The 14,735-nt window shown below is 40.3% G+C and overlaps 1 protein-coding gene across 2 annotated transcripts in view; it reads left to right on the top strand.

Moving 5' to 3' along the window:
* The first annotated feature begins 1,423 nt into the window (after positions 1-1,423).
* TMEM170B (transmembrane protein 170B) overlaps positions 1,424-14,735 on the top strand; it is a 31,102-nt gene continuing 17,790 nt past the window's right edge. For both annotated transcript variants that reach the window (XM_033114175.1, XM_033114176.1), the window contains exon 1: positions 1,424-2,113. In XM_033114175.1, coding sequence (XP_032970066.1) covers positions 1,801-2,113 — 313 coding nt within the window. In that variant the 5' untranslated portion in view covers positions 1,424-1,800. The remainder of the gene's footprint in view (positions 2,114-14,735) is intronic.

Here is a 14,735-nt window from a genome sequence, read left to right as displayed (position 1 = left end):
GAATTAAAAAACTGGTGTCATCACTGAAAAGTCACTTAATTCTGCAGAATCAGTTTCCTCATCTGTAATACGATTTAGAAAAATGTTAAAGTCTCTTTTAGTCTGATATTCTATAATCTTTAATTAAAATCTATTTAATGCTAAGTTCTAGGAGGAAGATAAACTCTACATTGAGTTTTGGCTCAATGCCTATTAGTGATGCAAAAATTTTGCTTTCCTGTGTTGTGACATCAGACAATACATTGACTATATACATATACATACACACGTATGTATAAATATTATTTTTAAAGTGGTCACTAAAGGTACCATCTTAAAGGTGATTCAACCCTTCTAGTTTTGCCAAATATACTTGATTTAGCTACAGCGTGAACTTCTTCACTTCCCTTTGTAAATTTTCTTTACAAATGGCAAACGGGTTGAAAAAGAATGGAGTTGGGGGTGGTGGTGGGTTAGTGAATATTTATGTTATGACCAAAACTTAATTTTTATTTTTCAAGTTAAAAGATTTCAAATTTCAAGGAGGGGCTTCGTTTTCCACATTATAGTTGGATTTTAGATAGCTCCTCGGGCCAATATTGGATATGAAGAAAGTCAGCAAACCATGGAAAGAAAGATCTAGTTAAAGTCCTAGGGGGAAAAATAACGGAGCCTTTTTACAATTTAGATAAAAAGAATACTGCAATAGAATAAGAGCTAGATCAGGGGATGGCATTGAATAGGTCACCAGGGAGCCCTACATCAAGGTTATTTTGGATTCTGGAACCGCAGGAGGCCCAAATTCTTGTTGCAAGACGGACTGGATGAATGAGAAAGGGGGTCTATTTCTGTTTTAGCAGCTTTCAAATAAGTCTGCAAGTAGTGAGCTATTCAAGTCACCTGACTTACTCAGAAAAACAAACACCTCAAATTAATAAATCTAAAATGTTGAGATATTTACGTCTTTCAAAAAATGATGCAAACATCTTTATCAAAAGTATTTCATTCGAAGCGAAAGATCTGAACTATCACGGAATCCATCTAACGGAGTTTTTAGCACCCCTGGCTCCTTCCACAGTGGGTCAGGATTGCCCCTCAGGCTAGGGCTTCAGCACAGCCTGCCGCCCAGCGCGCCCAGCGCGGCCCCGGGAAAGGGGCTCCAGTTCTCCCAGGGCGCGCGCCCGGGATCTGGGGGCGGGGAGCTGTGGAGGTGGTGGTTCCCTTGGAGCACCCAATCAGCAGCGAGACCTGGCGGTGGCGCTAGGAACGTAGGCCGCGCTTCCCTCCGCCCCTCTGCGGGCCGACTCCCGGCGGCGTCAGCTTCGCGAGCTCGGCGCCGGGGAGGGAGGCGGGGGTTTGGGACCCGCAGGCTGTCGGAGGGCGGCGGGTCGCTGGAAGGGGGAGAGTGAGCATGCGCAGCGGCTCCGGGGAGGGAGGGGGAGGAAGGAACCCGTGCGCGCGCGCATGAGCGGCCCGCCGGCGGCCGCGGGTGGAGGGGGCGGTTCCTCGAGTGTCGGCAGCCGGAGGGTGGGCAGGCTGGCGGCAGGTGCCGCTGAGGCCGCCGCCGCCGCCGCCTCCTTCGGGTCCCAGGTCTCCTCGTCCTCCGGCGGTGATGAGCTGGACTCCCTCGGGGGCCGCACCTGCCGGCTGCCCATCACTCCGAGCCTCCCGGCGTGACCTCGGCCTCCTCGTGCCCGATCCCCGCGGCGTGGTTGTGCCCCCGAGAGGCAGGGGCAGCGGCCTCCTCCGCCCCGAGTCCTAGCTCGGGGGCCGCGCGGGGAGAGCGCCGGGTACCCTCCCCTCCCCCGTCCGCTGTCCTCAATGTCTCCCCGGCGGGGAGGGGGCTGCCTGGGAGACGCGCTGAGCGGCCCCCCCCGGAGGCCCATCGGCCGCAGCAGCAGCGCCCAGCCCGGCGCCCCGCAGCCTTGCCCGGCGGCGGCGGCCTGGAGGAGCTTCGCAGCCGCCGCCGCCCCCGGAGCCTCGCAGCCGCCGCCACCCGGCGCCCGAGGAGAGGGCGGCGGGCGCCCCCCGGGGAAGATGAAGGCAGAGGGTGGCGACCACTCCATGATCAACCTGTCGGTGCAGCAGGTCCTGAGCCTCTGGGCCCACGGGACGGTGCTGAGGAGCCTCACGGGTAATTGATGCGCCCGGGGTGGGAATGGGGATGCGGTGCCGCCCCTTGCCTCCTTTCTCCCACGGGAGGAGAGCAAGCGCTCCTCGCTGCCCCACCTCCCAGTGCGCCCCCTCGGGACTTCGCGGTCCCGGCTCCCGGCGAGGAAGGTGTTAATTAGATCCACTCCGCGCGGGTTCTGGGGGCGCAGACGCCCGCCGCACGTTACCCGGACTCTCTGAGGCTTCTGAATCGCGGGGGGTGGGGTGGGTGGGTAAGAATCCACCACCCCCGCCTTCTGCCCTGCCTTCTGTAGTACGCGCAGAACGGCATTGGTGCTAAGACTTCAGCACAGTGAGCTTTTATCTATCCCCCTTTACCCCCACGCGTGCACATACACATAGACAGCCACACACATCCTGTGTTTTGCTGTTTAGATCTTTTTTATGTTTAGCTCTTTTTTTCTTTCTCGCAAATCTCAAACTGAATGCAGGACTTAAATTTCCTGCTCACAATGATCGATTTGCTTCAACTGTTAATCTTTTTGCAAATATAGATGACAAATTAAGTAGATTATAGTGAGTCGGACTGGGTCAAGGTCTAGTGCATTATAAGCATTTTAGTTTTAACCATATATCGTTTCTCTCTTCTATTTCCTTTTGTCTCTCTCCCTGTGGCCTCAAGCTGCTGCTGCTTTGACATTTGATAATTTTGTGTACTTCCCTTCATTTGACAAGGTGGTCAGAAGAGAATTGGACTTAACTACATTATTATTAACATCAATTTCTAGTTGTAAAAGTGAGCAATAATACTCATATTTTTATCGAATTTGTAGGTTTGCTTTGTGAGAAAACATGGTTTTGTTAAAGTGGAAATGCTTAAATGTTATACTCTTGAGTTCTGAATTTAAAACATAGCCTCTAAAGATAAGTGTTTATAAGAAAGAGATTTGTTTGCAATTTGGTGACTCCTTAGCACCTGCTCCTCAGAGAAAAAAACTTAAAAACATATGCAGGGTTTATTTCTTGAAAATGTATAAGGCAGCCAATTTTGATAGAACATTAGTATTTCAAAATGCATTATGTCAAACATTAGAAGTAGGAAGACTATATTACAAATATAACCTGCCTTGACAGGATACATACATACATTTGCACATATTTGTGTGTGTGTGTGTGTGTGTGTGTGTGTGTGTGTGGGTATGTAATATATAACTATATATATATACAATATCAATATATTTTAAAATCTGGCATTATATGGAATTCAGATATTCAGGGAGAATTTTTTTTTTTTTTGGAGTTATATACCCAAAGGATGACTTTAAAGACACTGGTTTCCTTGAATGCAGAAACTATAAAATTAATGTAGATTCTAGATTGGTTCATGGTGTCTTCACTTTTAATACATGGTTGGTTAACTTGGAGCAAACTGACCTTACATGGTGGTTTCAGGTCAAGAATATGTTCTTAGTTCTGAAAAACTACACTGACATAAAGACCATTTCGTGATTCAATTGAATTTAGAGATAGACTGCTTTATTTTACTTATGGTTTTGCTTGTATTTGTCCACTGTTAATGTTTCAAATGTATCAATTATCTTTATTTGAATGAAATGAAAATAAGGACTTGAGAATATGTATATATATATTTATATATTAACAACTGGCTTAGTTCATCAATGGATATTTAGAAAAAACTAGCTTTGGGAGACAGAGTAAATGTAGCTTACCTCTCTTGGACAAATTTAACAATATTTCAAAATATTTACTTAAAGATTCTATTCATTATATAGCGCCTTCCAGTTCCACAAGTCAACCATTAGGTTAATAATAGTTTCATCCCAGGGTTAGCTCTAATTATCTCCTGATACAATCTTAATAATTATCAGTTGTTCATCGGACTTTGCCATTTCATAAAGGACATCAGAAACTAGGACTGAGGTGGGAATGAGGGACAACTGAAATAATTAGAGTGTGAGTGTGCAAAATTCTGTTTGTCAGGGTAACAATGGAGAAAGAAATAGATTTAGAAATACCTTTCACCAGCAGGTGAGTGTCCCCCACGTTAGGAACCACATCCCATCCAAAAGGGGGCTTTGGAAGTGGTAACACTCTGATGTGGCTCTTTGTGGTCCTCTGAGTGCTGGTGACGTTGGTGATCCCATATGTAGCTTAATCATTAGTCAAGAGATGCTACCTATAGTGCCATTTAGAGCTTAGTCTATTGAAAACAAATACTATAACTCCTAGAACGAGACAACTGTCATTTGTTGAATTCCTGTGGTGTATCAAGCACTTTTCATATATTAGTTCTAATTTTTAGAATAATTCCAAAGTAGATTGTCAAAGAATCTCACAGAAGTAAATTAGTTGTTCCCAAATCGTATAGGTAGTAAATGGCTGAGCTAGGCTTAAAACCCCAGTCTTTGCCTGCAGGACTACTCATTCCCCTTTTTCAGGATGCTTTAAGCTGCTTCCTCTTGTCCCTCTTCAGACAAAATGAATTACTTGCTTCATCCTGCTGATTCTGCTCCTTGTACATGCTTTTAAAATTACATTTTTCAACTACATTGTAATTTTTATTTGTCTCTCCTAGACTGAAGTTTTGAGAGTGGAATCAATGTCACAGTCACTGAATTCTGGAACCCTAGTATTATAGTACCTGGCACATAGTAAATGCTCAATACATATATCTGGAATTTTTCAAATAATACTGAATAGTTGCATGATGTTAAACATTCTAGTGTTATTTTTCAGCTCCATCTGTTAGAGTGAATATGTTGTTAACTAGGGAATGGGGTGTTTAAATAACTTTTGTAGAAAATTGTCATACCTTTAAAACACACAGATGTTTATTGAATGCACTTTTTGTACTAGTTAACCATACTTTCATGTATTTTATTTAATCTTTTCAACAATCTTGAGAGAGATTGTTTACTCCTGTATTACACATTCAGACATTGAAGCAGAGCAACTTGCTTAAATCTAATAGCTAATAACTGAAAATTTATTACCATTTTTTAAATTATGATAACATGTTATTAAGTCAGAAGGCATTTTTGTCATCATAATAAAGTTGAAAGAGAAGCAGGTGATACAGAGGAGCCATAGTGTAGAACTGGACTAAATTGGATGTAAGAAATGACTGTGAAGGATTTGCAGAAATCTGATTAATAGGAATTTTGGTTAATTAAAACCAAAGGGGAAATAAAGGGGGAATGTACTCTCATCTTTATTTTTTTCTTTATACAGACTAACAAGTGTGATTTGTTCTTCTCTTTGTGTCTTATCCCATAGGTGAAGTGGGAAAATTTTTATATTGACCTTTTTATCTTAGAGACCGACCTTTAGAAAGTAGTCTTGTGTATGTATTACTTTGAAAGAAATACATGTTTAACAAATGATAATAATGAGAGCTTTACATTTTAGAGCTAGAAGTTATGTTGTTCAACTCCTTCCGTTTAGAAATACCACGTATCACACCACTGAAGTGACATTGCAGGGATGAAACAGTTATTTAATGAGAGAGGCAGGACTGGAACTGACCTTCCCTGACCCTTAGTTCTGGGCCTTTTCCTTTTTTTCATTCCATGTAGCCTTTCAGCTCAGGCAGGTCTGATAGATGATAAATCGTAATGTATTTCCTTAATGTATATAAGGAAAGCTTGGTATTTGTTCCAACGAGCCCAAGAATGTGTGAGTGGAACTAATTTTGTCCAACAAATAAAAGACATTAGAAAATGCAAGATCTTATTGAATAATAATGCTTTCTAAAAGTTTAAGTTGCCATTGCCTGTGTAAAAGTTAATGGTCCATATTTACTATATATCCAGTTTTAGAAGTCCTACCGAGTTCAGTCTGCTATTTATTTTTTCTCCCTCCTGGAAGACACTAGGATGGGGACTTTTACACACACGCACACAGACACACACACACACACACACGCACACATGCACACACACACACACACACGGCTGACCTTCGTTCCAGAGTAGATTATTAATATCTGGAGACTCCAACTCTGTCACTTAATCACCATTGCCAAAGTTCTCTCCTGTATCCATCACTTCCCAGAGTGTGTGATTCACAGGATCCCTAAATTGTTTGTTAGCTGTGCATTGGTTATGTGTTTCTTCAGCTTACTAAAGTAGGGACTTAAATGGCTTCCTTTCCTTCTGAAAGTTTCCCTGAATTATTCTTCATATCCCTGCCTCCCAATGTAGAGTTAGAGTCAGTACGTATATACTTTCAGTTTTATGGGGAAGTTGACTTTTTTTTTTTAATGATGTACAGTGAAAAGTATTCTTTTGATTTACCTTAATTTTCTTCAACTACTTTGGCTCCCAACCTACAGTTCTGACCCAAATTTGGTTGCTAAGGGTTTAGAGAAGAATTTTTTACATAGAAATAGGCAGGATCCCAAAACCCCTGGATAAACACAGATCCAGGCTGGTTTTGGGAAAGGGATAATTGGTCCCTGGGAAAAAGGCAAAGGCTGGCTTTCGGCTTGTCTCCTGTCTGTGTCAGCAGAGAATGGGGGGCAGGTGCTCCCTTCTTTCTACTGGGAATAAGCATTGGGATGCTGGGAATTCACACTGGAATGAAGGTCAGCCTTGCGTGTGTGTGTGTGTGCGTGTGTGTGTAAAATATATGTTTATTTATTTTACAATATACATATACACACTATTATAGCTCCATTTTGGCCTTTATAATTACTAAGCCACTTTAGTGTTTATATTGTCATCAAAAAAGAGAAGGGAAAAAAACGTTGGTATCTGCTGTGTGCATTTGGAGTTGTTCACGCCTCCTGCTGGTATAGCCAGCACCTTCGTCTTAGTGCTCCCAAACAAGTGTGCTTTTCTCAGTGTTACTTTGTACCCTAGTTTCCCATTAGGTTAGGTTCCCATTAGGTTAAGTTCCTTGTCCTAAATGCTCTAGTATAGAGGGTGAGTTTATGTAAAGCTATCTTAAATATCACATACAGGTATTTATGTTTTGTAAATGTGTTACTTTTCAGTGTTCGTGCTGGACCCCCAAATTTACTATTGCTGAAATACATGGGAAAAAATCCTGTACTCTTTTGTGATACAGAGCCAATTAATAAGGGCTGGTAAGATTTGTACTTTATAGGAATTTAATTTTGGAAAGGCTTCTCTATATATTTTATTGAGAATGACACTGCTGTAATTTTTCAAAATCAGAATTGTCATCTTCAGGTTTTTAAAATTCCCATTTCAATATCTTGAATCATACATCCATATCCTCTGGCAATACCAAAAATAGGTGACATGTTTTAAATTTAAAGCAATTTCTGGATAAGTTGTGGGACTGTGGAAGCTATGATTTTGACTTTTTAATAGTAAACTATCATAATATTAATTTATCTTTGTTCAGGTGAGAGGCTAATTATGTATTTTTAATGACTAAGTCTTTTAGCAATAAACGTTAATCAATCATAGAGTGAACAGTGGCAGTACAACTATCAAATTGCAGTGACCTTAGCTAAGTAGATTAAGCCTTGAAAGAGAAAGAGATTTTTCACCAAACTTCATGCAAGTAGGAAGAACCAAACTTTTACCTGGATCCAGTTGCTTGTGTTCTTATAATATAAACCTTGGACTATAATCTAGGAGCATGTTACGTACTTATTGTAGTAGGACTGGGAAAAATGAAACTAGGTTTGAAGGATGTAGATTGCTAGATCAATTAATATTAATTAACATATCCAATACTACATTTCATTTGATATGCTATCTGAATACTTGAACGTAAATCAGTTTTCTAAATTTATTTCATAATCCTGACATGGCTTGTAACTAATTCTTACATTAAAAAATTCACATCCAGGATTCCTTTTTTAGAAGTTTTAGTAACAGTTAACAACGTGATACTTTTTAGTGTGCCTGGGCATTATTCTAAGAATGTTGACGTATTATTTTCTTTGATCCTTATAATAATCCCATGAGGTAGAGACCATTATTGACTGCATTTTTAAAAGTCAAGGAACATACATAGACAGTACCTTGCCCCGCTTACAAGCGTGTAACACAGGACTTGAACAATCTCCAGTCAATCCAGTTCAGCAAACATCTGAGTAACTACAGTGGACGTGGTGCTGTCAGAGACACAGAAATAACACATCCTGCCTGTTTCTAAGAAGCTTATGTTCTAGTGAGTATGAATTTATAAATCTTTCTATTAGTTATTTCTTGCTGAGTAAAAAATTACCCCAAAATTCAGCATCTTAAAACAAGACACATTTATTTTCTCACAGTTTTTGATGTCCAGGAATCTGGGAATGATTTTGCTTGTTCTGGCTCATGGCCTCACAGTGTTAAGTCGAGCTGTCAAGTCCCTGCAGACCTGACTGCTGCTAGAGGGTGGGCTGGCTTCCAGGCACATTCGTGTGACCGTCCGTGGGAGTGCTCTCCGCGTGGGTCTCTCCATGGGGCTGTGCACTCACAGCTTTTGCCAGATAGAGTGGGGGGGACAAGGGGAGCCGGGAGGGGGGGGGGGGGGGGGGGGGGGGAGGGGAACAGAGAGAGAGAGAGAGAGAGAGAGAGAGAGAGAAACCAAAACAGAAGCCACAGGATCTCTCATCACCTAATCTCGGAAGTGATATATGATTACTTGTGCTGTGCTCTGTTGGTCACACAGCCCAACTTGGGTAAGTTGTCGAGGGAATTGTACAGGGTGTATGGACAAGGTGAGGATCACCTTCTAGAGCCTGGCCACCACAGCCAGAAGGCAGGTATGGGGAGGAGGGAAGGAGGCCCTGAAAGGGACGCCTAGGGGTCCCATAGTGGGCGAGAGGATGAAGGATCTGTAAGAGGAACAGAGGACTGGAAAAAGCGAAAACTATCTTGATATATTGACGAATCACACTAAAAAGCAGTGTCTAGCCTTTTCAAGTCTAGCCTTTTCAAGACTGAAAGGCTTTTCAGTCTTGCTGGGTATTTCTTGATCATGAGTTATGTGTCAGTCTTTGTGGTCAACACTGATAAGCAGAGATGAAAATGTCAATCATTGTCTGTAAGGGTCTTGAGACGCAGACTGACCTTCAGGCTAAGTAGTACTTCTATGGCTTTTTGAGTTCAGGGACAATTAGGTAGGTAGTGGGATTTTGAAGACAACAGAAGAGGTAGAGTGGAGAAATAACCGTTTTATGGGATGATGGAGAGAGAGGAGAGGTGAATGGCTTGTAGGATGGTCCTGGACTTGATTACGTTTAAAAGTATTACACTGTTTTTGAATATCTATATCTAGCTAAGCTGTTTTCATCAGTAACGTGAAACTGGATTTTCCTTATAAAATTCTCCTGTCTCCCATCCCCTACCATCAATTACTTTAATCTGACGTGGTTTCTAAACCTTGCCTACATATCAGACTCACTAGGGCTGGTAGGAGGTACATCCTGTTGTATTAGGATCTTTGAGAACAGAGTATAGGGAACTATTAGGTTGGTGCAAAAGTAATTGCAGCTTTTGCAATTATTTTTGACCTTTTAAACCACAATTTTTTTTTAATTGTAATTTTATTTATTTTTTATTGGGGAATATTGGGGAACAGTGTGTTTCTCCAAGACCCATCAGCTCCAAGTCATCGTCTTTCGATCTAGTTGTGGAGGGCGCAGCTCAGCTCCAAGTCCAGTCGCCATTTTTCAATCTTAGTTGCAGGGGACACAGCCCACCATCCCATGTGGGAATTGAACCGGCAACCTTGTTGTTAAGAGCTCCCACCCTAACCAACTGAGCCATCTGGCTGCCCCTCCGGAAGCTCAGTGGCAGCTCCTTGTCTTCAATCTAGTTGTGGATGGTGCAGGTCACTGGCCCATGTGGGAATCGAACTGGCAACCCTGTTGTTCAGAGCTCATGCTCTAACCAACTGAGCCATCCAGCTGCCCCCAAAACCACAATTACTTTTGCACCAATCTAGTAATACATTTTTAACTAGCTCTTCAGGTGATTTTGTTATTGAGAGTTCAAGGATTAGGAACACCTGATCTTAAAAAATTAAATTTTGTGATGAATTTGTAGCTATTTAAAATATATAATGTAAGTTAATATGAGGTATTTAGTATAGCTAAAAACTTATTAAAATTTCAATATAAATGACTTGTTTCCAATAGGATGCTATAGCCCAGTTTTTTTAAGTGACTGTCTTTTAACATTAGGATCATATTAGAATTTATTTTTTAAAAATATTTATATGAGCTCTTAGCTGCAGGGAATAATTGCTATTAAACAATAGTATTTTAAAATTTTTAGATTTTTTAAATATTAAATCTGAAGTATATGGGAGAATTAAACATTAACAAATATTTATGTAAATACATACATAATGAGCAGTTACTGGAATTTTCCCTCCTAGTATAATTTGGATTCTGCTAGATTTCTCTATGCAAATAAAGAGTCTAAATAAGCACTAGGGTCCTTGAATTTATAAGTCAAGTAACTGAATTTTACCCTTAAACACTACTAATTAGCTTTTGTACGCCAGACAAGCCACATATTTCCAAGACCTGGGTTTTTTCATCCATAACACAATCTAATGCCAACAATTTTTGTACTGATGTTAAGGGAAGGCTGATTGAGAAATTTTAATGAGTTGAGAAAAAAGTTTAGAGACGTTACTGTGAGTTAAAAGAAACATTTACATTTGCATGTAAACTTGTTTCTTTAATCTTTAAAATTAAGAAACTTTTTTTTTAAAGAGGGTCTCCTTCAGGCCTTTAATATGCTGTTTTGTAGCATATTACAAAATACGCTAGAAAATCTTTGTTTCTCCAACTACCATTTAATAGCTCTTAGATTAGGCCTTCCTAAAATTTGGATTAGGAAACTGGTTTCAATATCTGAACATCCCTTCCAGTTCTGCAATTATCTGGGTGGGTTGGTTGGTTTTAACCCCAGTGTGGCATAATTGCTCCTTGAGGACTGCTGTCAATAATTAATATCTAAGGTGTGACTGGTCTTCACAGAGTACATTACTTGCTAACTTTTTCTGGTTGTGCTTTTATTTTCTGACTTGGCATTCATTTGGTCTCATTTAAATTTTAGGAATTTCTAACATTGGGAGTTTCATTATTATAAGTTATGCTCATTGATGTAAAAAATTCATTTTTCAGTATCAAGTGTAAATATCTCTTGTGAATACTGTATCATGAGATCGTGTAGCATATTATCATTTGCTGAGATTTTTTAGGTCAGTGATTGAATCAAACAAATGTGTTACGAACTTACTTGTATAAGATACTTGAGAGCATATGAGTAACACCAATTAAAAATGTTGTATAATTGCTCTGTTATAATTGTATAATAGATTCAGATTTTGACTTCTAAACCCTATACTTTTATAACTGAGTCATCAGTTACAAGGAAGAGCAAATTGAATGGCATCTTTTAGGAAGAGTACTGTGGCTTTATCATAGAGCAATTTTTGAACTATTTTAAATAGCTTAAACTGATTTCTTTAAAGCAAATGATATGCACATTGTTTTAAACTAAAAATCTGTTTTTCTAAGAATTTTATTCAGGGATGAGTACTGTAATTTACAGTTTAAAATTATATAATTAGCCAGTAAAAGGGTAATTTATTTTGAGTGGGTAATAAACAGTATTGTCATAAGGAGAGGCAGTATAGTAAAGTATCTCTTGAAGGTGTCACAATTAAATTTAAAAACTAGTGTTTTTGCTCTCTCTTAAGAAACAGAAGCAGACAACTATTAAATATCTACAGTAACTGTAACTTCTATGTTACATGAGGTTTCAAGTGCAAACACAGCAACTTATTTTTAAATCTGATTAAAATGTTAAGAGTGATTACAAATAAAACAGGACTATCTTTACCTTCATTTTAACCTTCTCTGTTGCTCATTTCTTTGTGTAGAGTTAAACTTCCATCTAGTGTTAGTCCTTCTCTCTGAAGAACTTCCTTTAATATGTCTTGTAGCACAGGTCGGCTGGCAGTTAATTCTCCCAGCTTTTTTCTTTCTGGTAAAAAATCTTCATTTCACCTGCAGGTTGGAAAGGTATTTCTCTTGAATATGGATTTCTGCCTTTACCGTTTTTGTTTTCTCCCCCCTTTCAGTCTTTTAAAAACGTCACTCTATTGTTTTCTGGTTTGATAGTTTCAGATGAGAAGTTTGCTGTGTTTTTTATCTTTGTTTCTCTGTTTGTAATGTCTTTATTCCTCTGGCTACCTTCAATATTTTCCCTTTATCTTTGGTGTCCAGTCATTTTACTATGATACATCTAGGTGTGTGGGCATGGTTTATTTTTGTTTTATTGTTGTTTTTTGGATCTTTTGGGAGGTCTTTATTTTGTTTGGGATTCTTTGAAAATCTTAGATTTGTGGTTTGATATCTTTTTATTTTTAGAAAAATTTCAGCCACTCTCTTCAAATATTTTTCTTCTCCATTTTCTCTTTTTCCTCTTTCTGGGACTCAGGTTACATGTATGTTAAACTAACGTTTTAAATTGTCCCATAACTCTTGGATGGTTTCTCTGTTTGCTCCTCCTGTTATATTTCAGTTTGAAAAATTTCTATTAAGTTGATTGATTCTTTGCTTAGCTGTGTCAAGTTACTGGTGAGCCCATTAAAAGAATTCTTCACCTCTGATATCATGTTTTTGGTGTGCGTGTGTGTGTGTGTGTGTGTGTGTGTGTGTGTGTGTGTGTTTTAATTTCTAGCATTTCCATTTGACTTTTTCTTGGAGTTTCCATCTTTCTGCTGAAATTTCCCATCTGTTCTTGTGAGCTGTCTACCTTTTTTGTGAGAGCCTTTAACATGTGAATTATTGTTGTTTTGAAGTCCCTGTCTGGTTGTTCTAAAATCTGGGTCATCTTTGAGTCTGGTTCTGTTGATTTCTTTATTTCTTAACAATGGATTGCTTTTCTAGTTTTTGAGTGTGTCCCATACATTTTTGTTAAATGAGCAGTGCTTTGTATGTCTAATAGTAGAGACTGATGTACATCGTATTTATGCCAGGAAATGGGCTGCTTCTTGCTCCAGTGGTAGTGTGAAGAGCGGATTTAATCTACTCAGGAGTGAGCTGACTTTGAGTTTTGTTGTTATGGTTACCTTCAGTGTATTACAGGCTTCAAATTCTCTGGAAATTGCTGTTGTTGCCTGGTGCTTAGGGTGGGGACGAGGTGCTGCAGGGTTATCCCCAGTATTAGTGCTCCATTGTCAGGCTGGAGCCGTCTCTGCATGCCTGTGCCACAGAAGGAATCGTTGCTTGTGGGCACACTTGCTTCCCCCCACCTCCGTTGCAGACTTCTGTAGCTTCTTTCTTAGTGTTAAGCTTATGGTGGGGCCAGGGGGATTTCTCTGCTGCCCTTGTCCACTGTTAGTCTTTAGTGACCCCTGGATCTTAGGGTCTTGGCAGTGGGGCTATTAGTATTTTTGCCTTTCTGAACTACGGTGTCCACATTCTTCCTTCTATGTGATAACCTTGCCTGTTTCTTGGCACTTTCTCTTATTCAAAGCAAAAGCCTTAAGCCATTGGGGGATAATAGCAAATTCTGTCACCCTCGGGGTGACCAGAGCTTTTCCAGTTTCATATTCCCCATTGCGTGGAATTCCAATTTGATCATTATAGCCTTATAGCGGTTGTTTCTCATTCTTGGCTATGCAGGAGAGTCATCTCTGGAACTTCAAAAAATTCGGTTGCCCCATTGAATCAGAATTTCTGGGGGTGGTATTTCTTTTAGGCTCCCCAAGTGACTCGCACACACAGCCAAGCCTGAGAACCGTTGGCTTACCGTGCTTCACTCCCCGTTCCTCGCCCTCATTCCAGCGCCAGTATGTTTATCAGTTGGTTAATCCTGTTTATTTATTTAAAATTCAGGTGTAGCCATGGATTCTCTTGTGATCTTCCTTGCCCAGGCTTATGTACCCCATGGTATCAGCGACAGGCTATGCTCTGAAGAACCTGGGGTATTAGAATACATGCCATTGGGGTGTCATTAATTAAACACCCAAAGTGTCAGCTGTTGTTAGTATATGAAAGTACCATGAAAGTAATTTTCAATGAGGTGTGGGACAAGCCAGCCCCCAGGACACATGTCAAAATCATCTAGACCAGAAATCAGCAACTTTTCTGTAAAGGGCAGTTCTCAGCATACGCAACACGCAGTAACTGCAGTATTTTTGGCTTTGTGGCCATATGGTCTCTGTCACAGCTGCTCAACTCGGCCATTGTGGCATAGCCATCGACAGCATAATAGCCATCGACAGTATGAATGAGCACGTCTGTGTTGCAGTAACACTTTATAAATAATTAAATTTGAATTTTGTGTAATTTTAATGTCTTGAAATATTGTTCTTTTGATTTTTTCCCCCAACCATTTCAAAATGTAAAAATCGTTTTTCGTTCACAGACTGGACAGAAACAGGTGGTGGGCCAGACATGGCTCATGAGCCCTATCTGAGGCGGACCCCTGATCTGGTACCTTTTTCCAGATATAAATGCATCATCTTCCTGAGAGTCTAGTGAGCCTCTGTGTGGGACATATCCCCAGACTGAGAAATCACTGCTTTTGGAAGCTAAGGAGAGCAAGTTCCACACCTTAGATTTGCTAGAGTGAAAAAGAAAGTTTGAGATACTGAGATAACCTAATTTGAACATGATTATTCAAACA

Source organism: Rhinolophus ferrumequinum, chromosome 9 (assembly GCF_004115265.2).
Source record: "Rhinolophus ferrumequinum isolate MPI-CBG mRhiFer1 chromosome 9, mRhiFer1_v1.p, whole genome shotgun sequence".
Classification (NCBI taxonomy): Eukaryota; Metazoa; Chordata; class Mammalia; order Chiroptera; family Rhinolophidae; genus Rhinolophus; species Rhinolophus ferrumequinum.
Note: the sequence above shows the minus strand (reverse complement) of the source record. Positions and strands in the feature narration are given on the sequence as shown.